This window comes from Prunus avium, chromosome 1, assembly GCF_965620075.1.
Source record: "Prunus avium chromosome 1, drPruAviu1.hap1.1, whole genome shotgun sequence".
Taxonomy (NCBI): domain Eukaryota; kingdom Viridiplantae; phylum Streptophyta; class Magnoliopsida; order Rosales; family Rosaceae; genus Prunus; species Prunus avium.
Genome location: NC_142284.1, coordinates 46,442,548 through 46,467,391, shown reverse-complemented (window position 1 = coordinate 46,467,391; position 24,844 = coordinate 46,442,548). Strand labels below are relative to the sequence as shown.

The following is a 24,844-nucleotide window of genomic DNA, read 5'->3' as shown; positions in this document are numbered from 1 at the left end:
AAATGTCCAGGTTGAGTAGCAGCAGCCCATAAATAAAAGCTAGGCCCGTTTGGTTCACGGAATGGATTTGAGGGGAAATCAATTCCCATGTCATTTCCCAAGGAATGGGAATGAAAGATTCCTTTCCCACGTTTGGTAATGTTGGGAAAGTAATCGGGAGATTTCACTTTGTTTCATTTCCCATGTTTGTTTTGAGTAGGAATGGAAAACAAAATTTGTATAATTTTCCAATTATACCCATATTAAATCAAATAAAAAAAGAATGCATTTAATGATACGTTGTAATTATAAATTGTTCATAGGGACAAAATAGTCATGAAAATTGTGCATTGAATGTTGGCACATTTTCCCAAACTTTCCCATGAGGAGGGAAAGCAAAACCCAAGTTAAGAGGGGGGCATCACTTTCCCCCCTACTTTCCCATGTGCCAGGAATCCGTTTCCCATTCCCGGACTTACCAAACATGGGGAAACAATTGAATTCCCATTCCTATGCCTCCTTTCCCATGAACCAAACGGCCCCTAAAGGTAATCACCAAAAGAAAAATGAAAAATTATGTCAAAAGCCCAACAAACTCCAAATTTTATATTGGCCTCTGGAAATAAAAATAAATAAATAAAATATTTAAGTGGCTCTAATTTTTTTCAGCAATACATTATAAGTGAATTACTATTAGTATGCTAAATGAGGTGTAAATATTAAATTTTTTTAAATCTATTTTCTATTTTCTATTTTTCTTTTTTTAAATGCAGAGTTTACACCAAATATTTCCCTTTTTGTTTATGGAACCTCACATTATTATTTCCTGAGACGTGAGAAGTGTCAATTGAAAGTAAAAGGTTCATAACCCTGTAATATTTCCTTTATTGTTTACAGCATCAATACACGACAGCGACACGCTTCATATGCTTATTTAGTACAAAATACATATGTAAATAAACAAGTGTTTTACAGCGACGACGATAAACCATGGAGATCCACATATCCAGAAAGCACTGTCCGGCTTCGTTCCTTCACCTTTGTTTGATATATGACCCTGCATATTTGAACACTAACATTAACTCGATGGGGTTTATAATAAATGATTCACAGAGACCAATGAATGAGACACAAATCTACCTTAAGCCTTCAAGCCACATTTCAGTGAGCAAAGTTTCACCAGGGTAGACATGTAAAAGGAATCGGCCTGATATGCATTTAACCAGGTTTGGATCTCCTCTGCAAATGCATTTCACAATTGCCCTAACTGAAAATCCAAGTGTGCACAAGCCATGCAGTATCGGCCGTGTGAATCTTTGACAATGCAATATAACGATGTTAGATAAATTTAAATTTTGGGTTCATTTTGGATCTATGGTACAAATGAAAGTTGAAAAACAAGAACAAGTAAAACATAGCTCATTTCAAATACAATTGACTCAGAACTATATAAGACGCAGTATACTTTTTCTACTGCTATCAAAGTCGGCACGGCCTGAGCAAATGAGAAGAGAAAACATGACCAGGCAAAGAAATTGATTGGCCACAGTTATTGTAGTTACATGAAGAATAAATGCGCAGTATTAGTTGGCTACAGTATGACTCTTAGTATGTTGAGACAAAACAGAATCATAGGATCTGAAAGCGGATTATGAACTACACAAAATCAAAAGAAAAAACTTAACAAAAGCCCATCTATGTAATTAAGTGGGAAACCAACCCTGCAACTTTTGCGAATGTAGGATCTGAATGCAGAGGATTATAATCTCCAGATAGCCTATACAGCAACGCCTGCAGAAAGTCATAAAGAGGTCAAAAGATTCTATGTAGTTATATTTATATAAAAACTGAATGTATCCAAACCATAAATTGAACATGTTCATCACTCATAAAGATGAATAAAAGACTCTACTCTTTTTGTTTATCTTGAATATGCTAATTAAAGAAAACGTATTTTTAGATTTAAAGCAAGCACAAGCCATTAATAGCTGCCTATTAGTCGAGTCTTGGGCATACAAGCATACAAGCAGCATTGTGATCACCAATTGGCAAATAGGTTGACAAAGGGGCAACTAACAGAATTGGACCATAGCTTTGTTAGAACTCAACCATTTTTAATTCTGTAGGAAAAAGGACCAAATGCCATATGAAAGAGGAGCATGATCAAGGAAAATACTTGACTAAAACTAGGAGATTAACCTCCTAGTTCTGTACATGAGACAATGACTTTCATTCGTGCAATAATGAAATAAATGCTACATGCCTGAGATGGTTGTGTACAATCTTCAAACACTACAAAAGGTTGACCTTTTGGGATTTTCACAGATGGAACCTTGTCCTTTGGATAGTTTGAATATGAATATGGATGAGATGATTTTGAGAAGCCACCAGCACCTCTCAGAAAGGCAGTTGTCCTGAAAAGAAACACCCCAGCTGTGTCAATTGTATCGCAGTATTAGATCAGCTATCTCAAATGAGTACTCACCGATTCATGCATAACAATGCACCAGAATCTTTGTCGTAACTTTTTGTTTCAATCTCAAGAATAGCAGCTTTACCTGCAAAGAAAATTAACAACCACCAAAAAAAAAAAACCTAATTATAGCATTACTATCTCTATAAAGAAAGGGTTTAGGACAGTGATTATTTAAAGTGTGACTTCACTTTGGAAAAAGAAAGGATAGTGATTCTTTAAAGTTTGATTCTTTACCCTATCTCTATAAAGTGTGACTTTATTTGGAACTTCATATAACAGATGTGAACTTTCATGTAATATATAAACACATCAAACAGATACCATGCATCTTGCTTATATTTCTCCAAAGAACCTTTAAGTCAAACTTCCTCATACTAGCATGCATATGATTCTGCAAGTTACTGAAATAATAATATGCTTCTGCTAACAAATACAAACCTTTATCATGGAGTCCAGCAAGACTCACAGTATTTTTTAACTGCAAAAAAAAAAAGGTAACATAAAATAACACTTATTCTCTCTTCAAGGAAACAAATAGACGATAAACAAAACCAAACAATAATAAATTAATAAAAATTGATTTCATAACAAAGTAATCGCTAAAAGAAATAAATAAACTATTTAGGATGCTACCTTTTTTTATCTACAACCCAAAATGCTATTAAAAGCAAGGTTAATGGGCAATGAATTAGGTTCATTCCAAAATTAAACAATTTTTTGGCAGCCATGTCGGTTGGGCACAGACTCTTACTGCACTTAGACCAGTTATTACATACAGATGGTAGAAAAATAAAGCAATTCTAGAGAAGGTTCACAATGTAAAGAAGCCAGAGCTACTGCACATTCAGGCATAAAATACAGCTTATAGTAAGAGGCCATACACAAGCATTTGAAGGAAGTGGCTTGTATAATTCTATGTATTGTTGTCCATGCAGCAAAAGACGAGGATCAAATCTGGTGGCAACAAAAACCAGAAATTCCAGTCAGCAAAAGAAAAATAAATTCAGAATTTCATGAACCACCAAGCCAGTGTAAATTCAAGCATTACACATGAAATATGTAAAGGGGACCTTATCATCTATGCTTACTTCAACCCCGGCAGATCTAAACCTCCTGGCAGAGATCCAAGCGAGAACAGAGCAGCAAATGTTGGCAAGACCTATTGAAAATAGCAACACTATTTATGCTATGGATATGTTTTGTAAATATAAACAAACACGCAGCTCGCAGAAGCATGTTTGTACAATTATCTCAAATGATTCTACTAGACGAAATAACTCCAATGATGATTCAATGAAAAAGCAACTTGATTATATCATTAACACCTGGATAAACTTCTGGCCCTTTTCATGGTAAACAAATTGAAGTTGGTCGACGTCCACGGCATCCCGGGCGCAAGCTCCAATACCTAACGCATAGAGCGCGACATCTCTGCCAAGTTACAAAGGGTAAGTGTATAGACTATACATTTCAATGGCCAGGTAATTTCATAATTTTACAAAAAAACAGAAAAACACTGCTCTGAATCTGATAGAAACGCTTAAGCGTACCTCTCCGAATAGGTGTATGTCGTCTGAAGTCCCCAAATCAATGGAATAATTAGCCGAAAAGTAGATTAATTCAAGAGTTGAGAGCTGTGTAGAAAACGCAATTAACAAAGCATGAAAAACAAAGCGGAGCGCACCTCAGGGAATTTGTAAGACTCGATACGATCAGGATCGAACTCCGACGCATCCGACGACATCTCGACACTCTTTTTCTGTTTGCAAATTTTGGGTGTAATGTAAGAAGAAGGATAGGATGGGGAAGATCCAAGATAATGTCAGCTGGGGCGTCTTTCGTGTCAACAGTAACAGTCACCACATTCAATCAGTGTTCTGAGTTCATTGACCAAATATTATTTTGTTTTATTCATTTTATTACCGCTGCGCTGGATTGACTCTTCTTTTGTGTTTTTTTTGTTTATTCAATGGACTGACTTCGTTTTGGTGATGAAGACGGTTTCACTTTCAACTTAAAAAAAGCAAACATATAGTAAAAATATGTTCACCCAAAAACAGAGAGGCCGACAATCCGGTGCCTTTTCAATCCAGTCATTTTGTTAATGTTGTTTGCTTAAATCAATTAATCAACCACGAGAACGAAAGCAATAAAACAGCGAATGATAGTTATAGTTGAGAAGAGAAACGTAAAACAGAGAAATCATGAAATCAATACTCTGCAAAAGGAAAAAAAAGGAGAGAAAAACAAAGCCCCCCACCCCACCGGCCATTGCTTTCTTTTTCACGAAAACTAGATAAAAATCCAAAATTAAGTGCTCACTTACAATTACGACCATATCGAAAACTCATTTCTTCAAAACTTAAAATCCCATCTTCTAACAATAACATCAACATCCAATTCATACATAAACTATGCCGAGACAAGGGCAGACGTCAAAATACATTTGTTTCTGGCAAATTGTTCTATCCAGCCTTTCACATTCTATCTTCTCTCTTCCGAGGCGCACATGTGATGATCTCATCAACTCTAAGAATCATCTCTGCAGCCTCTGTTGCAGACAGCAAGACGGCCTGCTTGACTTTAAATGATTCAGATATGCCTCGTTCTGCCATGTCTCCTACCTGCCAGAATGTCAAAAATTGCCAGGCATCAATTAACGATGACAATCCAGAAAAACGGATTGAAGAGGTTTCCAGGCATCATATACACCTAAAATGTCCTATTTCAGTTTTTTTTTTCATTTTCTTTATTTGGGTACTTACAGCTCCAGAGATGACATCAATCCCAGCAGTGCATCCTTCTTTATGGTGCTCTGCACGTAGCTTTGCAATCAACTCAGCACTGTCCAAACCAGCATTGTCAGCAATGATAGTAGGAATGGCTGAGAGTGCCCTTGAGAAAGCTTCAATAGCGTGAGATTTCTTTCCAGGAGTCTTCCTGGCTAGCTCATCAACTTCCTTTGCCATAATCATCTCAGGCCATCCACCTCCGAGTAAAACCCTGCTGTCATTGACTGTCTGAGACAGCACACACAAGGCATCATGCAGAGACCTCTCAGCCTCGTCAAGCACGTGATGGCTGCCAAAGAAATACAAACATGTCATACAAGTCACAAAACTGTCAGACAAGAATCACATACTAATAGCAGAACTGTCTGCCATTACAAGTCACAAAACTAATGCATGCAAACAAAATTTTGGGATTCCAAAGAGCAAGGATGCAGATAAAATCAATCAATAGAATTCAATTAATGAGGTCTTAATTGCCTCATGAACAAAAAGTTAAACTATGGCTGCATGCAAGATAAGCATTGAGAAATACTGTACGCCATTTCATGTTTTGAAACACACAAACCAAGTTAAAAATGCCGAACTGAATTGGCAGGGAACAAATGTAAAAAAATACCTTGCGCCCCTCAACACTATTGTGCATGCCTGACCCAGTTCAACACCAGAAAAGTGGATCAACTTGTCCTCACCGATCATAATTTCCTCAATGAGTTTGCAGTGCCCAAGCTTAACTGACTCTGGATTATCAAAAGTTGATGCAATTTCACCACCAGTTACCAAGGCCAAACGCTCAATCCCATCAAAATCAGCATGCTCAATTGCAAGTATTCCTGCATCTGCAAAGAGCTCCTCTGGGAAATTGTAGATCAACTGTCTGTTGACAAAACAGTTAATCCCGTGAGCTATTATCTTTTGCACTTTTTCTCTCATTTTTTCTTTCTCAGCCCCTTCAATTTCAGCAACCTTAGACATTGAGTCAACACGAACACGTGCCCCGTATATCTTTACTTTGTCTGTGTCCATTGCTGTATTTGCAACCAAAATCTTTGCATTCTCTATGCGCTTGGGCTGACCAAGACCTATTTTCTTGTCAAGAATAAATCTGAACAAGAAAAACAGAAGTAACGAAGAAGACATGCATGAGAAAATAAGGACCAGCATATGTCTCCAAACAATGAACAAAAAGAAATTTACAGATCATTTCATCTGTGCAGATAAATTGATAACAAAAGACACAAAGATCTAGAAGACTATATTATAGAATTCCCAAAAATTTTGAATTCATAAGAAGGTCAAATATCCATTGCTCTTCTTACCCTTCATCTAAGAAAGAATCTTTTAGTGATCCCCCGGGCTTCTTTATAATTTGGATCGCCTCTAAGTTGGTGCTCCCCTGCCATTGCAAACAGCCTTGTGAAACAACATGAAGATAAGAGAAAAGTAATTGTTTGCAGCATGAAGATTGAACCTTAACTACCAAATGTTAAGTCATAATCACCTTTAGCCGCATTACAGCATCCACTGCTAGCTGTGCGAAGTGTTCCTTATCCTGAGAAAGAATTTTGGAGCTCAAAGTGGTCATTGCAATCTTCATTAGGTCTGACTTAAATTTCTCTGCACAATCCAGTGATGTCTTCAATTATTACAATAGCTCAAGGAAAATATAATGGAAGCATAACCAAGCAATTTCAGTGAGCAGTATACATCGAGATCAAACACATCGAATTCATTAACTAAACATCATGTGCCTGAATAACTCATATCAGCAGTTACGAAAATAAAGTTGATCCATGAAGAGATATAATTGGTGAATGGTACAGAAGAAAAAGAGAAATCACTGAAGCCAAAATGACGGCACTTAAATTCAAAATAATAAGCTGCAGTGAATACCAGAATCAGCCTTATTATCCACAACCTTCTGCAACAAAGCATTGCGAGCACATTCAGCTGCCATTCGATAACCTGACAATCAAACATACAGCATTTTTCACGTGCATCACATAAGTAGTGTAAAGCTAAGATATGACCCTATTAACAAGTTCAGACACTGAAATGAAAATAAAGCTAAGGGGAAGTGTATAGGTTTTGGTCAACAGAAAACACAGAATCATATTTATACTGTGTGTGTGTGAAAGAGAGAGGGGGAGAGAGAGATGTTCATGCAGAAACCTAGGACAAACCTGATATGATTGTCATTGGGTGAATCTTTGATGCAACGAGCTTTTCTGCCTCCCTTAAGAGTTCCCCCGCCAAAACAACAACAGAAGTTGTCCCATCACCAACCTCGTCGTCTTGAACTTTTGAAATATCTGACTCTTGTATTAAAGATCATTACAAAATGCGATATGAAATCTATTTCCACCAGTCATGATTAATTTCAATAACTAGGTAGTTCAGACACAGATAACTTGCAAACAAAGGCTTTGCCCAAGTCCATAAATGTAAAACGATAACTCAACGGGACGAAGATTTCCACAACCTGTTATGATCACCATGAATATTCACTAATGCAAAATGCAATTATTAGGATACCGACAAGGACTTTAGCAGCTGCATTATCAATATGCAGAGACTTTAAGATGGTGGCGCCATCATTTGTGACAGTGACCGAATGTCCTCTTCCTGTTGATTGGAGAATTTTATCCTGTCCAAATATATTAGCAAGAAAGTAACTAACACAAGTAGGAAAATGAAAATTAATGGTATCAGCACATGCGTCTATTAGTTGGAAACACATGTAAGTAGAAACTCACCATTCCCTTTGGCCCTAAGGTTGTCTTGACCAAGTCAGCAATTGCCATTGCACCCACAAATGACGCCTAAAACAATACAGATTATAGATAAGTTCAAAGAGGGATTAGTCAACTTCTATCCATAGTCATTTGAAATTCAAATCAACAAAACGAGATTGAATGTGCTTAACGTACACTGCCTATACTTAAAATTGAGCAATATTCAACTTAGTTGGGACAGTAGCAAATCTCAGAAGGGCTTGGGAACACTTTTTTTTTTTTTTTTGGAAAAGGGGAACACAAGTAATTAAATGCCAAACAGAAGATTCACTCCAATATTTGATTTGTACACACAAAATAAAACAAAAGGAGATCTTGTATGATGGCCACTCGTATGTTTAAGGTGTAATGCTTCATTCTTCCCAAAGGAATTTGAAAGGTCAAAAGAATGTAAAGAAATAATGAGTAATACTTTCTCAAACCCGAGGGATCGAGAAAGTGTGAATAAAAGTTATGCTTCCAGTCAATAATTTTATCCCATCCCGATTATTATTTAACAAACATTGCCTTGCAGTGAAGTAAAATCTTGCAATCTAAGCATGTACATATATTTTAAAGAATAAACTGTCAGTCACTCTCAGAAAAGCAACATTTCGTTTACTCTCCTGTGTGTCTGTTCTGGAATGTCCCTTGAACAAAGACATAAAAGGGGGGAAAATAACTGCAAGTGTTACAAGCAATTGTGTGCACTTAAATTAATACCGCAGAATGCAGAAAACTCACCAGTCTAGCCCGCTCTCCTTTCTCCTCACTAGCTTCATCTTTGAAAATTCTCTCGACCTATATTCACCAATCAAAGTCTAATAAAAAGAATTCTGAAAATAAAACGTCAAAAAACAACACCCTGTATTGAATATTTATTAAACATTCACATACCGCCATGGAATAGATATCAGATGACTTTAGCTGAAACCTGCAAGATCGCACAAATATAAAGTAAACAAAATGGAAAGAAAAAAAATGCGTTTAGCCAATCACAGAAGTCATGAACCAATTATAATGGCATAACCCTAAATCATATAACAACGAAGCAACATTTCGGCCATTTTCGCGTTACTTTTCACTTCTTCTCCAGAGAACCAGAAAGAGAGAATAGAGGAAAGCTGAAGTAAAGAAAAACTAAAGTAAAACCCTAAACCTCAAAATCTTAGGAACCCTAGATCATAAGCAAGCAACTACCTGATCTTAGAGAGAAAGCAAAGACAGAGAGGGCGAATGGAAAATCGGAGGCTCTGGATCCCGCCCAAAAAACTGGTTTCGGCGTCGCAAAGAGGGTTTTCACTCTTTCTAAGTTGAAACTTGAAACAGCACTAGCGGAGGAAAAGAGTGTGTAGTGGTTATTTATCGTTCTCAATGAACCGCATGTCTAACGTCCGCTAGGTTGCCTGACTTTCAAAATCTGATCATCAAAGAATAAGAACGAACCGTTGGATTGGGAACGGGATGGGTGGGCCAGAGTGTTTTCTATGCGGTGATTGGAAATGAGAAATACCAACGCCCCAATGCCCTAGCCAGTTAAGTTCACTTAACACTCTTTTGTGTAGTCTCGCGAAGGCGCAGGAAGGCGCTATTGTATTTTTCTTTTCTTTACTTTTTACAAAAAAATAATAAATACACAATAAGTTTCGGGTCATTTCAAGAGTTGAATTCGTACTTCGTTTCAATATCGAGGGAAAAAAATCATTTAATCAAGCGTTAATAGATTATGGGGTTAAAATACTTTTTTTTTTTTTTTTTTTATGAACAACGAGGTGGTTCTGGATGGGCCCCAACTATAGGTGGCACCTTTAAGCCTTAACCATAACTAAGACTAATTCTCATTCACACCGGATCGGCCCGTAAGGGGTAAAATGCTGACTCCATATGAGTGCAGGGATCGAACCCCTGACCTCTCTTAAGGAATGAGAGTGCCGAACCACTCACACCAATCATCTTGGTTTGTTAAAATACTTTTTTGATCATTGGGTTTTACACGAAAATTCAATTTGGTCAATGAGAAAAATATTTAGCCAAATTGATCATTGTGTTTCTTAAATTTTACAATTCATACATTCCGTTATATTTCGTTAACAACATTATTTTCTTAGGAAGCACCTTCATTCTTATTCCTCTAACTGAATTAGAGTATATTATGCTATGAGGGTTTAACAAATTGGGGAAAATTAGGTTGAAATTGAAATTGTGAGGTATAAGGAAATTCAAAGAACCAAACCAAATTAAAATGGAATCAACAGCTTACCGATATATATTGGTGCTCTATAACCTTGATTACGTCTCCTTGCCATCCGAAGTCACAATATAGTTCTCACTCAATCGATTTAGGCTTCAATATAGCATCCAATATGTGACCTTATACCTCATATAATTTAGATTTCGTCCCAAAATTTCCCCCAATTTATTAAACCCTAATAGCACAATATGCCCTAACTTGTGGAGTTAGAGAAAGAAGACTGAACATGCTTTATAAAAAATAAACATGGGCTTATTGTAACAAACTCATGCACACTGCGTATGCGTATTAGGTAAAACAATTTTGTGCTCATAAATAGATATTTTACCTTTGAAAAATTAACATGTGGCATCAAATGGTATTTTCTTTTGTACAATAAAGTTCCTCCACCATTCGCATCCACAATTTATCTTCGTTGGTATTTCAATCAAAATTACAAATCCAACAAAGCTGATATATTTAGGGCTCATTTAGGAGTTTGTGCTCATAAACAGATCATTAATCACTTCTTGGGAGAAGCACATGGAATGTGCTTCTTCATAAAATCACTTGAAGTGATTATTTGGATAAGTGATTATCCATAAAAGTGATTATTGACCTCTTCAGGATCACTCCCAAATGAGCGGTAACAAGTCGCGACTAGTAGTGGCAAAAAATGTTGCATCAACTCAACTTTTATTTTTTTAAATACAAACGATAGTCTAAACTACAAGAGGAGTGAGGTTTCTCACACACACTCTACCAAAGTGTAATGGAAGTTCGAATATGAGACTACTGCTCTGTAAGTCAAAACCCTTTTTCCATTCGACTAGACTTCGTTGACTTAACTGAGCTTTTTTTTAGTATTAAGGGTTGTGCCCTATGATATGATAATTGCTTATATTTATTTATAAATAAATGAGGTTGATTGGTCCAAATATTAACAAATAAAATAGGTTACCATATCATTTGGGATTTAAAAGATGGGGATATGAGTTGGTGAGTCATAAGACCCAAAAAACAAAAAAGATAACCATGTAACAAGATTAACAAGTCATAAGTTTTGAAAAAAGAAAAACAAGTCACATTAACCTTTAACTTGTATATATGCGATGACATGATGAATATAGCCGGTATATAATAAGTAGCAAAGATAAGAATAGACAAGTTGAGATGAGGGGCAACTTGAGGGTGTGGGTCACCCCCGGCCTTATCATAAATAATTTAATTAGGTACATGAAAACCTCAAACAATAAGGAAGGGGGAATACAAAATGTGTTGTAAAAAAGAATGTGACCTCGAGCTGAGGTCCTTGACAGTTGCAATGCTACATGTCCTCCGCGTTTGACATCATAAATAGTAGAACAAATTAGAAGAAGCAAGCAAACAGTAAGATACTGACGTTGTTCAATCTTGATGAATCCACTAAGCAAGCTAGCTAGATGCTCACGGAACAGAACAGAGGCCCTGTTCTTCCAAGTGTGGTGGCTTAAATTTTGAGGGGTCGTGTGCGTCGGCCAGCTGCTCTACCGCAAAGGCGTGCATTCTTGGGGATGGGGTATTCATCCCTAATGGAAGTTGAGGGAGTATAAACACGCAGGTATAATTGTTGTCCAAGGTATTGCCGTGCCCAAAACTCAGTCCTCAAGTTCCACATTCCCACGTTATCAAGTGCTACATATATTGCCGTCCAAGACTTGGGATACACCTGCACTCACCATTCACCCATCCAATCCAATCCAATCCATCAATATTCTATCTATAATATATATCAAACATAAAGAAGAAGAAGAAGAAGAAGAAGTAATCACCTGAATGGTGCTACGTGAAACTGCATCTCTGAGATTGTACTCTTTCCTGCTATCAGGCGTCCACTGCCCTCCATCCAAACTGCAACCAATATTCATTCAATTCATTTATTAATGATCAAGTCAAGAAACCAAAACTGAAGAATTGTGTGTGTATGGAGTGCTTACCCAACAACAAAGAAAGAGTAACCATCAAGATGCCAGCTCTGAATGATGTCTTCGTTGTTTTGGAACACAAATTCGACGAAGGCTCTGTAATCAGCACCCAAGACGGAGGTGTCAAGGTACAATCCCCCGCCAGTAGGCCTGTCAGAGATGCTTCCCACGCGGAAAACTCCTCCAATTTTGAAGTAGTCCGCCAGCTTGAGGGGAGTGTCTGCCGGGACAAACGACACACTATTCACTCCATATCTTTGCTTGCCATTCACTTGACCGGCGGAATTTTCCAGCACGTAAGTCTTGGTCGTGTTAATCAGTCCATAGTGGTAGGAACCCTGTGGGTTTGGCCTGGGTCCACTTGCTGTAAGATTGGTCCTGATAGAGCGGGCCTGGTTCAAAGACCAGTCAACTTGGATGGTAGGTCCACCGGGGGGTGGGCCAGAGACTCGGCCAGCAGAGTTGGTGTAATGAAGAGTGCCGGTGGTGGTGAGGATCGGAGTGGTGAAACGAGAGGAAGCCACAATGTAGTAGTCTTGCCCGGGCTGATCAGCGGTTACTAGAACGGAGTAAGATTGGCCCACGTGTACATCAAGCGATGAGTAGGTGGTTTGCAGGGTGTGTGTTCCCTCCACTTCTACCAGCTTCAAATTGTGGTTTTGAATTCGGAAGTTGAGGGAGTGTTGCAACCCAACGTTGGATATTCTCAGCCTGTAAGTTTTGCCTGCAATGCAATGCATATATAATAAATGCACTTATTAAGGAAATCTTAGCTAGGCTTAATGATATTAAAATTTGGAAGCAATGAAAGCACACCTTGTTCGAAATTAAGAGAAAATCCACCGGGCCCGCGACCGTTGATAAGGATTCCATCAGGGAAAGGCAGCTTCCTACCAGCGTCCAGATGAGCCTTCAAGCTCTGTACAAGACAACACCAACACCAACACCAACACCAACACCAACATTAACATTCATTAATTTGATCCAAATGCCTAATTGTTGGGCTCTAGAGTCTAGACAACCAAACACATCGCAGGCCCAAACTGTGTTTTCTCTTTTCTCTTCTCCTCCACATTTGTTTTGTTTTGGTAGTTTCCGACATCGATTTACTGTTTGGAATTACTAACTTCAAATTCAAGTCAACAACTTCCACTTGGTATAGTGCTACTGTTTTTTCCCCAATCTTCAAAAAGGTTCCAAATGCAAATAGTTACCCACAAGACAATAAAACATGGCTACATTTAACAGTAAGACAAACGGTGCAACCATGGGCCATTGGGCGTGGGTGGGCAGATGAAGAAAGGTAACTTGGACAATACTGCGTCCGTGGTCCAACATAACATGTGCCCACATAGTAATCCTTCCCCAGGCCCGCATACCAACAAGGTATGGGTAATGGCAAATTCAATAATGAAAAACCAAAATTGCTTTTTCTTTTTTCCTTGTTGGATTGAACTTAAACAATAATATTCTTAGCAACACCTGCCAAAAAAATGTCATATCTTCCAGACCCGCAAACCACAAAGTTACTGTAACAAATTCGAGATGCTTTCTCATTATTAAACGCAGGAAAATAAAAGAAAAAGGCTGCCGACACAAGATCACAGATGTCAAACAGGTCCAGCTGTTCAGATAAACATGCCACCGACCGACGTAATCGTTTTATTTTTATTTTCTTATAAAAATTATCACATTGACCGAGAATAGCAAAATAATGTTATGCTCATTTTATTCTATGATGTAAGTATTTCTTAAGAAACACAGTTAAATGTTTGCCTTGACAATTAAAAAGAAAATGTTAAAAGAAGAGAAAAGATAAGAAGGGCTTACCGTGTGATTAGACTTGTACCAATCCCCAATAAGAACAGTATAATCACCAGCTGGATCAGGGAAAGGGACGGGAATTCTGGGCCTGCTGAGAATTCGGATGCCTCCAAAACCACCAGCAGCCTTGTGGAACGCAAGAGATGGGAAATAGTAGAAACTCCCAATTTGATCCTTGACTTGTAGAATGTAAGTAAAGTTCCTCCCTGGTGGTATTGGACATGTTGTTCCGTACACGCCGTCCTCAAATGAATTCCTTCTCTGTTGAATTCCATTCCTATATTTACACACAGTACAATACAGTACAGTACAATAATAACCATATTAAACTCCAAATTATATAAACTAATTTTTTGTTTAATTTAACTAGATCCTCTCCTTGTTATTCAATCTAATTACTTGCTTCTTTTGGTATATGGATAGACAACTCTGTTTATTTTATAGCCAGAAGAAAAAGGATTAAGCCCAAAGGGACAATTAATCACTCACTTGTTCTTTCGGTAATCACTTCAGTTAATCTAGTTGTTTTTTTCAAATCAAGGACAAATTAATTATTTATTTTTTAGTACAAACATACAATGCAGTCAAGAGACCTAATATTTTCTGGTTATCATACTCTGCTGTTCTTTTTATTTAGAAAAAAAATCATAGCAAAAAGACAAAAGAAAAAGAAAAAGATCAATGGCAATAGCATGTGCTCCAAAGTCCAAATTTACATAATTGAGCAATTGATTTTGTCGGGTCCTTTTTTTTAATTTTTCATTCGTCTAGCTGACCCAACTCATGGTAGGGTTTCCAGAACCCCAAAAAATAAAAAGCCTAATGGAAGGAAGGGAACATGAGCTGCTTGATGAGTTATGTAGATGAGGTAGGGAGGGTGATTAAATGTTTGGGCTCAGCAATTGCTGTCGCTTAATTTAATCATGGAATAGAATAGACAGGACTCCCTTTCTAATTTCTAAATATAGTAGTATTAGATCCCTTCCCTTCCCTTACAATTATTAATAACGGTGACCGGATCAGAACCATGCCCTCCCCTCCTCATCAACTAGAGAGAGAGAGAGAGTCATGCAAAATCCTAAACCCAGATCTAACTTCAAACTTATGAATCACACTGAAACCATCCTGTCCAATGTCCTCCTCCTCCTCCTCCACCACACCCAAATCCAAATGGCAGCTGATACGCCACCAATGGACAGAAAATAAAAGAAAAAGAAAAAGACTTGAGAGACAAATGTGGGCGCAGCATTAGGCAGGCGTCCCTTCCTTGCTACTTTCTCTGCTAGCTGTAATATGATATGAATCACATGACGCCTATTTACAGTAACGAAATGTCCTAACCCCGCACCCTAATCAAAGGTTTATAATAAGGGCAGAATGAGTAGGGCAATCTTGTCTTTTTCACACATTCCCTATAAGATATATAAGCCAAGCCTATTAAGTTATTAACAAATATTGATCTCATTTTGGGGGTGATAATGTTTGCACTTAGCAGAGAGCCAGAATAGCGAGGAAAGAGAAAGAGAGTGGTGGAGTGGAGTGTGTACCAGGAGATGAGAAATGGCTCGTCCAAGCTGTTGAAGACATTGATGATGAGATTGTCATTAGTAACAGAGTGAATATCTGGGCCTGGGAATTGACCATTGATGAGTATCCCCTGAAGAAAAAGAAGAACAAGGAACAACAGATCGGATCCATTTCAATCAGATCAGACTCAGAAATCAAATAGATCGTGTACACATACATAGTGCAGTACATCTCCTAAATTAAAATAAATAAAAATGTGCAAGGAAATCATCATTAGAAAGAATTAAAGATTTGAACAAACCTTTTGGCGCACACCAAGTGGGTAGATGTCGCCATAAGTAACATTCCATTCGAAGAACCTGTACGGATCTTCAGCAGCGACAATGGAAAACAGAGTAGTGAGACATAGCAGTGCGGAAACCGCAGCTCCCGCAAAGCTGAGCGACATTTGTATGTGTGAGGGAGGGAGGGAGGGAGGGAGCCCTACTTACTAAGGCTTTAAGCCAATGACTCTGTCTGTCTCTGTGAGAGAGAGACAGAAGAGAGAGAGACAGAAGAGAGAGAGAGAGTATAAATACTAGTGTAGTGTTTGGCTCTTTGGTGAGTTGTATTGGATTGGAATGGTTGGACTTAGGAAAAAGCTATATAATAGCGAGGAGTGTTTTTGTGAGTTTAAAACAAGGGAGGGGAAGGAAGGAGAAGGGAAGAAGAGCGAATGATGATGATGACATTTGATGAGGCATGGGACGTATTTAAGTGCGCTACAGAAAGAAAGGAAGGGTGAGAGGTAGCCTAGCCGCAAAGAAAACAAAAGAGAGGGAAAGTTAATAAATAAATATATATTTGTTTAATTGCAAATAATTTGGAAATAAAAAGAAAATTGCGGTGTCGGTGGTGTTATGTTACATTATTATTTATAATTGATTATTATTCTATATGGTCTATGAATTGAATAAAGGCATACCAAGTTTGAGTTTGAATTGTGTGGGTGTGTTTGTGTCTGCCACATGGGTTGGGTTGGTTTTTGTATTTGCGACTCTGTGGCGAATGTGTTGTGTTGTGTGCGAGAGGGAAGGGTGGAGGTTTCGTTTTGGCGCCATCCTCCTCAGAGATTGCATGTGAAAATGTGATGAGATTTTATCCAGCAGAATAGTAGGGCCCTCATTATTGTCATTCATGAGTCATTAGTCAACCCAACCATTTCTTCTCCAGCTTCCGCTTCCAATGAGGAGGGCCTCTTTTTATTGGGGTTGGAACTTGGAATTGCATTGCGAAGTTATTAACTTAACTAGATTAAATTACATGACTATATAGTAGTCAATGGAGTCACGAATCTCACACGCTAGACCCTACCCACCTCCACTTCCCAATTTAAACATAGGCAGCCGCCGGCAGGCTTTATTTTTCTTGTTCTTGTCATGGCAGTTTTAACAAAATTTCCTACTTCCTTCAATGAATTAAGCAGCTCACAAACAAAACCAGTTTCAATCAAGTAGCGATAAATAATAAACAAAAGTGAATATCCACCAAAAATTCACTTTGTTTCTTTCTCTAGTTATTTGACATGAAAGTTTATTGTCTCTAATGGCGTATGAAATTAAAAGAAGGAAATTCAAAAGTATTGTAAGTTAACTGAATTGGGACTCGGTTGTTTGCAACATTCATTCACGTGACAGACTTTAATGACACTCACGCTATTGGGTATTGGCGTTTATGTCAACTACACAACACTCTTGACTCCCACGCTTTTACACATCCACACACACAGAATGAGAAATGTGCTCAAAGCTATCTTGTTCGATTATGACATCTCATTTTTTTAAATTTTCATGTGTGACAAATCTCATTATTTATTTTATTTTTAGTACTGACTTGACTTATTTGATGTCTACACTACACTACACTACACTACAGCATTCTGAGATTTACTACTCCTATCAGATCAGGTTTCTAACTTCTAAGGAAGCCAGGAAAATTGCAAGTAGATTTTCTCATTTAAAATTAAAAACCCCCCAACTTTAGGAAAAAGAAAAAGTAACATGCTTACGCGGTTTCTAATTGAAATTCAAATGCAGTTCAAAAGTAACCAAATTATTGATGATGCTCCCCTGGCTGGGTAGTAGGTCCCCTTAACCGTGATTAGTGGGCATGTTGAACTCAAACCATACACCACGTAGCCATCAAATCTATGTCCTCCTCCTAAGGGTAACACAGCTGTAGACTGTAGTGCAGGAAGATAACATTATTGACATGAAAAAGATTTAAGACGTATGTGGGACTCATAATCACGCATTCAGGCCCACCCAAAAAACACATGAAAAAGAACCAAGGTGGTTGGTGTGAGTGATTCGGCACTCTCATTCCTTAAGAGAGGTCAGGGGTTCGATCCCTGCTCTCGTACGGAGTCACCACTTTGGCCAACACTTTACCCCTTACGGGCCGACCCGGTGTGAGTGGGGATTAGTCTGGGTTGTGGTTAAGGCTTAAAGGTGCCACCCATAATTGGGGCCCATCCAGGACCACCTCATGGTTCAGACCAAAAAAAAAAAAAAAAAAAAACACATGAAAAAGCAACACATGCACACATTCCTCTCAAATCTCAATCAAAGTCCTGATGCTACAGACTTGCAGTGCAATTAAGTTGAGCAAAGCAATCATATGAATTCCAAAAGCTATAACAATGATTGACTCTTCACTCCTCGTTCATATTCATTTTAGCTCAAGTTCTAAAAATTCAAATTTAATCACACTTCTTTTTTACTCTTTTGGTAAAACTGAAATGCCTTGCAATTTCCAACCCAGCAACCTATATCATCATTATTATCATCATCATCAAGAATCAAGATAAGCATCATGTGTAACAGCAGGGAATCCTCACAACACAACACTCTGCAACCCAAGTAAAATAATACACTTTAAACATTCTAACATTCTATTCCTAATCTTTTATATGACCCCATCCAATAGCTTCAATGTATTTATTCTATTGAAGGCTCATATCTAAACACAGAATCCTCATCGCCCAGAGTGGTTGAGATGCAAGACAAAGCAATTTGCAGCCACATACAAAACGACATCTATAGTTATTAACAAAAGAAGAAGAAAAAAACCCTCAATGGTCCAATACACAGGCTAACAAGTAATTCGCACGGACTGTTCGTACAACACAAATAAGTTTAACAATTCAACTCGAGGTGTAGTATTCACAAGTAACAAAAGAATTGTCCTACATGGTTGGACCATGTTGGAGATGACACGACTGTCCATCCTTTAGATGTAGGACGCACACATATTTATGGAAGAATGCCCTACAAACCATAGTAGAACACACATTTTAAATATACGAGTAAATGAAGAAAAAAGACGCTTATGCAGAGTCAATCTATTTTTACTCTTCCGAATGAGTGATAACTTTCACATTTGTGAAGGGATTCTTAACTGCTTAATGCAACATCCGCTGGCTACTTGAGGATCACTAGGAAACATGAAACTGAAACAGGCTTCATTTGCTTGTTTCGTCTGTCCAAGAGGTTTCATAACCAAAATGCAAGACCCTTTAACTTTACTTGGAAATTGTTCAAAATCAAAGCCAAACAACATTTTCCCATGGAAGGTATCTTCAAAAATAAACCCCCAAAACTTATGAAAACAGATAAGATAACCAAATCCTTCGCCAGGATCAGAATGAACAGAACATTTGAATCCCAAGCTCCAAGCAAACCACTCAAACAATCAATTCATCAATTATCTCGAACTTAATTCATATCACCTATAAACAGGGAGCAAATGCAAGAAACCTAACCAAACAACGTAAACCATATTCACGCACAATGAAAAAGAAAATGTAAATTAAGCTCAGTGTTCAACAATTTATTTGAAAGATTACTTCCTTGTCACGTTCCACTAAACAAACTAACCTAAGCGAAAATCGATCACGAAACAGTATACATTCTGCGTCAAAATCCTAAACTCACAGGAATACGAAATAAGGATACAAAACCCTAGGTCGACAACAATTAAGAAACAAGAAACCACTGAATTGAGCATCCAATTTATCAAATTCGGGTTAAATTTCGCATCTCTTTCCGAATAACTACCTAGAGTGAAGAGAAAGAGAAGGAATCCTCAGAACATCAACTCACAGTGCGATCACTCTCGTTCGCCAAAGAGAAGGCGAAGCCTAGAAGCGAAGAGACCAGTGGGCTCGAGAGAGGCCTCATGGAGGAGATCGCGCTTTATGTTGTTCATGCGGTTGACAAGGGCTTCTTGCTCCTCCTTAAGAGCCGAGGTGTCCTCGTGAAGATCGTGGAGGCGATACTTTTGGCCCAGCGATCTGACGCTCAGCAGCAAAATTCCAGTTATTGCGAAGAACTGAATGAATCTGTCCTTCCGCTTCATAGCGTTTGCAATAAAACCCAACGACTTCGCTGGGTTTTGGGCGGCTGAGCTTGGCGGTGCCGATGATGCCATAACGACGTAAATTAGACTGTTACTCAGAGCACTGCGAGAGTGAGACGACACCCCCAAATAAAATGAGGCTTAAAATTTATTTATTTTGGTAGAAAATAAGGCTTAAATATGCAGCTTTTTTTTTTCTTTAAGGAAAATATGGGACAGGCAGCTAGTGTTTACAGATTATTTATTTTCAATTTCTTCTTATCAGCAATTTTTACGGATACTTTCTTTTTAAGAACAGAAATGATATCCCTGTTCTAAACAAGTGTTTTTTTTTTGGGTTTGGCAAATTGAATTTTTTTTTGGCTTAGCTCTCCCTATTTTTTTTTTTAAACCACGGATATAATTTACAAGTAGCGTACATCAAGTATAGAAAACTCAAATCTTTTCATTGCTGAAAATCTTCTGACAAAATTGGAAGCTACTACACACTTGAATCCTATGACTAGGGTATTGTTCGGTTCATTTTTACACATGATTTTTCATGTTATTCACCCACTATTTTGAGTTAGTTCTTGACATTTTATAGCTTTTTACTTCCTTTTTGTGTTTTCTTAGATTTTGCCTTGGTTGGGATGAAAATGAGCTAAAAGTGCATTATTAGTTATAAATTCTGTTTTTGTTCATTTTCGTAGGTCAACTTCTTGGCCTGGGATCAACATGCTCTGTTGCTCGGATGAGGTCATGATCTTCATGAGACTTGTTCCAATGGATGTTAACTACAACATATCCAAATTTGAGCTTCATTGGACAAGTATTGCCTATCCAACCAATCCATCATGTTACCACAGTTCTGGAAATCCGGATTTGGCCAGCTTTTACCTCCCTTGTGTCATCTTAACTTCTTGTTACCATAACTCTTGGTAACAAGGAATTACATTTGTAAAATAGATATTTTCTGAGCTTTTGGCATCTTTGTGAAGTCAAAGCTCCATCATGGCAAGGGGACAATGGGCTAAGGCTTTATCAAAGGTGGTAGTTTTATATTAAAAGGTAAAAGCTGGAAAGGAGGAGAGAGGGAGGAGAAGTCAAAATTGCAATCTGATATTGGGAGCCTTTTGATCGTGGGAAATGAGGCTATTCCACATTCTACACAACTTGAGAGCAGCTTTTGGGGAGCTAAGAGCAAGGAAGGAGAAGGAGGTGCAGCCAAGGAAGAAAGGAGAAGACTTCCACCATTGAAGACTTCAAGCTTTCATCATTTCCAAATCTGTAAACTCCTTCTAGTTATATTTCGAGTTTGTATTTGGAATAAGTATGAGCAACTAAACTCCATAGCTAGGGCTTAGGTTGAAGCCCTAAACATGATTACCTTATTGTTTTGATGCTTGAGTGTATGAATTTCTAGATGTTGTTGATGAACCCCATTCACTAATTGAATTTTATGATATGTGTTTGCTTCCTTTGCTTAATCACCTTAGGTTGTATGCATGTAGCTAAAGTTGAGAAGTTGTGTAAGATAACCAAGAACACAATTTCTAATTAGCAACAAATGATTGAACTTGTTTAAGTGAGCATCATGTGAATTGGTTTCTTGACAACAATTGATGAATTCCAATTCACCAAATTAATCTATCCTTGATGTGTGTTTTCCTTGATTGATTACCTTTGAAAGCATGCTTCTTGAGGTTGTTGGGATTATGTGTATCTTCATGTTTTCCTAAGCAATAGATGGATGGAGTAAGAACCATCCATGTGAATTGGTTTCTTGAATACCTAATGTAAACACCATGCTATTAGGGTTCTTGTGATGTTCATATTCTCTTTGAACTTAATGGGTTTTCCTTGCAATCGAATTGAAGTACGAACCATACCTAGGTTCGGTTATGAGGAGGGCACAAGTATTGTAGCACGAACCATGCACTTTACGTATATTAGAGAGAATCAATGCGTCTTGAGCCACGACCCATGGTCTTGATTGCGAACATCTTCATCAATACATTTAGAGTTCATCACTTGAGTATCCATGAACATGGGTAGAATTGTTTAGGGTGGATTCCGAAACCCTAGTGTTTGTTACATTTTAATTTCACATTTTGATAATTCATCTCTGCCATTCACATTTAAATTCAAAGTCCATTTACTTTCATGCAATAGAAATAGGTCACTTGAACCAAATCAAAAAACCCCCCCAATGTGTGTGTGAGTTGCGTGTTTGACACGTTTTGTGTCTTTGTCACTGAATTTTGTTTGTTTCCGTAATTGTTTTGGACTTTTGGTCCGCGTTGTGTTCTTGCATTTTCTGTGCTGATTCCAACCGTATAAAGAACGTGAATTTTGGATAAACGGTTGGAAAGTTATAGGTCAAAAACTGGACAGAGGTCGAAACTGAAAAACAGAGAAACGAATCTGTCCAAATGGTGATAAACGGGTGATAGAAAGTGCTGTTTGTGTTTTTCTTTGTTTTCTTGTGTTGTTTCATTTCTTTTATCTTCCTTACTTCATTTTTAGTTTCCAATTTGTATTGTGTTTGTGTGTTGTGTAAAATTAGTGTTCTTTACGTACTCAAATTAGAACTTATAGGAAACCGACAAGTTCTTCGTGGGATCGACCCCGTACTTACATAATCTATACTTCATTAGATTCGTACACTTGCGGGTATTTTTAATTGGTTGTTTGCACATTAATTTGTGTCCTTTTAGGAATGCAACAATTTTTGGCGCCGTTGCCGGGGAACTGGCACGGTTGCTTATTTGTTTTGTTTGAGTATGTTTAGAGTACTTAGTTTTATTTTTGTTTATTGATTGTTGTTTCATTTTATCTTGATTTGTTTTTGTTTCTTTTTCTTACAGGAACATCCGAGGAGTCACCTCCACCATCTCCAATGGCAGCCGCAACTGAAATTGTGGAACTTACTATGTAAGAATACTCCAATAAATTTGTGATGGAAGAAGCAAATGTTTTTGGCTCATTTCATAATGAATTGCCTATGAATGAATATTTCCGACAAACATACAATTCGGAGTGGAGAAATAATTCAAACTTCTGGTGGACCGACAATCCAAATTTTCAACAAGGGTCATATCAACCATATCAAGGCCAACATAATACTTGTCCACCTTATGGTCAACCCCAATATTATAATCCACCACCACTTAGTCAATCTCACCAACCACCTCAAGGACCAACTTTGGAAGAAATTGTTGCTTCAATGGTTAGACACACAGATAGTTTCATCATGCAGAGGAATGACACCCATATGCAGAGGAATGATACCCACATGCAAAAAATGGTTAAGGCCATTGCCAATCTAGAAAATCAAGTGGGGCAAATTGTCACATCTTTGAGTCAAAGGGAAGCTAGGATAATGTCTAGCCAAACAGTGATACAAAATGGGCGTGAGCATGTTCAAGCAGTTACCTTGAGAACTGGTAAGGTAATTGGTGAAATTGATGGTTCTAAAAATTTGATTCACAATGTTGATGAAATGCAGGTTGAGCAAGTGATTGGGCCTAAGGAAAAGGATGAAATCAACAAGGGGGAAGATAAACAAGCAGCATCTTCACCTGAGTGGATCCCAAAGCATGAACTTGCAAGAAGGGCAAGAAAGGAGAAGGTAAGTCGTGAACTTACTGATGAAGATATCTTACATGCTCCTTTTCCTCACAGGTTGATGAGTTCTAGGAAAAATCAACATGCCAAGGACATATTGGAAACTTTCAAGCAAGTGCAAGTCAATATTCCTTCCTTGGATGCAAACAAGCTCAAGGAATGCGAAACTGTTGCATTAACGGAAGAGGTTTCTGCTGTTTTGCAAAGGAAGCTTCCTCCCAATTTGCAAGATCCAGGAAGTTTCACAATTCCTTGTATAGTTTGTGATAAATTGTTTGAGGAACCTTTAATTGATTTCGGTGCTTCAATTAATCTAATGCCATATTCTGTTTTTGAAGTACTAAAGGAAGACAAGCTGAACATCCATGTTCCAAGCACCAATCATATGTTCAATGTCACTCCTTCTACTCAAATGAGAAGGCCACCCGACCCTAAATATGTGCCTCCTCCATCTAATCCACGTATTGAAGAGCGCTTAAAATTGCTTTTGAAACCTACTCATGTGCATAAAAAGAAAAGAATACGAAATGGGTTGATTAGATGGCAAAGGGATTTGAAGAAACTTCATGTTCGGCACAAGGAGGCGATTGAGCCAAAACCCCCCAAGTGACCCAAGTATGTTGGAAGTCCGGCAAAAGACTTTAAACTTAGCGCTTCTTGGGAGGCAACCCAAGGTGAATAGAAGAAGTTTGTTGTCGTCCTAATCGCTTCAAAGTGGAGTTTCTCTAGACTCAAACTTACTTTTATTTTACTTTATTTATTTATTTTCCTTTTGAGTTAGGATTTCAATCTCCAACCAAGGTAATTTCGATTTTCTTGTTGTTTCTCTTTGTTTTTCTTACTTTTACTTTCCTTTACTTGTTTGTGTTTCTATTTTGTTGTTAAGTTTGGGAAGTAAATTGCTTCATGATTGCACACACTGAACTTTGGCTCAAATGTTTATTTCATTCCATACATGTGATTCCAAACACAAACTTGAAAAAAAAAAAAAAAAACATAAATTTCTCAATCACATGTTCATTGTTGCATTTTGCACCACCTGAGGCTTCTACTAATTGCCTCTGTCTGTTCTTGCTTGTAGAACCTGCAACAGCTCTACATGATCTTCATTCCTCTTTTGCAGCATCTCTACATGCTGGCTGGCACTGTAGAGCCGCTTCTGCAGGTCCGCCACCAGAGCTTTCAGGGCCGCCACCTCCTCACTCAGTGCCCCGCACTCTCGTGTTCTCGCCAGTAGGCGCATGCCCAAATTTGTGGCCGAGACCGCGTTGAGC

General features: G+C 38.0%; 4 protein-coding genes across 5 annotated transcripts; all 4 read right to left on the bottom strand.

Annotated features, from left to right (window-relative positions):
• Window positions 1–826: 826 nt before the first annotated feature.
• Window positions 827–4,333, bottom strand: ECH2 (enoyl-CoA hydratase 2). The gene is made up of 11 exons (XM_021946887.2): window positions 4,140–4,333; window positions 4,006–4,028; window positions 3,781–3,886; window positions 3,544–3,614; window positions 3,337–3,409; window positions 2,894–2,933; window positions 2,465–2,537; window positions 2,243–2,393; window positions 1,700–1,770; window positions 1,120–1,293; window positions 827–1,036 (listed from the first exon to the last, which is right to left on the bottom strand). The coding sequence occupies exons 1-11, from the start codon at window positions 4,197–4,199 to the stop codon at window positions 949–951; spliced, it is 930 nt and encodes a 309-aa protein (XP_021802579.1). The 5' UTR covers window positions 4,200–4,333; the 3' UTR covers window positions 827–948.
• A 324-nt stretch (window positions 4,334–4,657) lies between these two features.
• On the bottom strand, window positions 4,658–9,393 carry LOC110746636 (TCP-1/cpn60 chaperonin family protein). Its single transcript, XM_021946864.2, has 12 exons — window positions 9,219–9,393; window positions 8,916–8,952; window positions 8,763–8,819; window positions 8,001–8,066; window positions 7,780–7,891; window positions 7,428–7,556; window positions 7,138–7,209; window positions 6,746–6,861; window positions 6,564–6,640; window positions 5,864–6,349; window positions 5,221–5,536; window positions 4,658–5,079 (listed from the first exon to the last, which is right to left on the bottom strand). The coding sequence occupies exons 2-12, from the start codon at window positions 8,919–8,921 to the stop codon at window positions 4,933–4,935; spliced, it is 1,584 nt and encodes a 527-aa protein (XP_021802556.1). The 5' UTR covers window positions 8,922–8,952; window positions 9,219–9,393; the 3' UTR covers window positions 4,658–4,932.
• Window positions 9,394–11,422: 2,029 nt separating this feature from the next.
• Window positions 11,423–16,257, bottom strand: SKS5 (SKU5 similar 5). Of its 2 annotated transcripts, XM_021946881.2 has the most exons (7): window positions 15,865–16,200; window positions 15,584–15,693; window positions 14,043–14,313; window positions 13,029–13,131; window positions 12,225–12,936; window positions 12,060–12,138; window positions 11,423–11,956 (listed from the first exon to the last, which is right to left on the bottom strand). In XM_021946881.2, exons 1-7 carry the CDS (start codon window positions 16,009–16,011, stop codon window positions 11,738–11,740), a joined length of 1,641 nt encoding a protein of 546 aa, XP_021802573.1. In that variant the 5' UTR covers window positions 16,012–16,200; the 3' UTR covers window positions 11,423–11,737. The 2 variants fall into 2 exon arrangements, with proteins under 2 accessions (XP_021802573.1, XP_088101106.1); XM_088244980.1 differs by lacking the exons at window positions 11,423–11,956; window positions 12,060–12,138 and having other exon boundaries at window positions 12,221–12,936; window positions 15,865–16,257.
• LOC110746649 (uncharacterized) lies at window positions 16,019–20,163 on the bottom strand. The gene has a single exon (XM_088244988.1). It carries the CDS (start codon window positions 20,031–20,033, stop codon window positions 19,713–19,715), a length of 321 nt encoding a protein of 106 aa, XP_088101114.1. The 5' UTR covers window positions 20,034–20,163; the 3' UTR covers window positions 16,019–19,712.
• Between the last annotated feature and the right edge of the window lie 4,681 nt (window positions 20,164–24,844).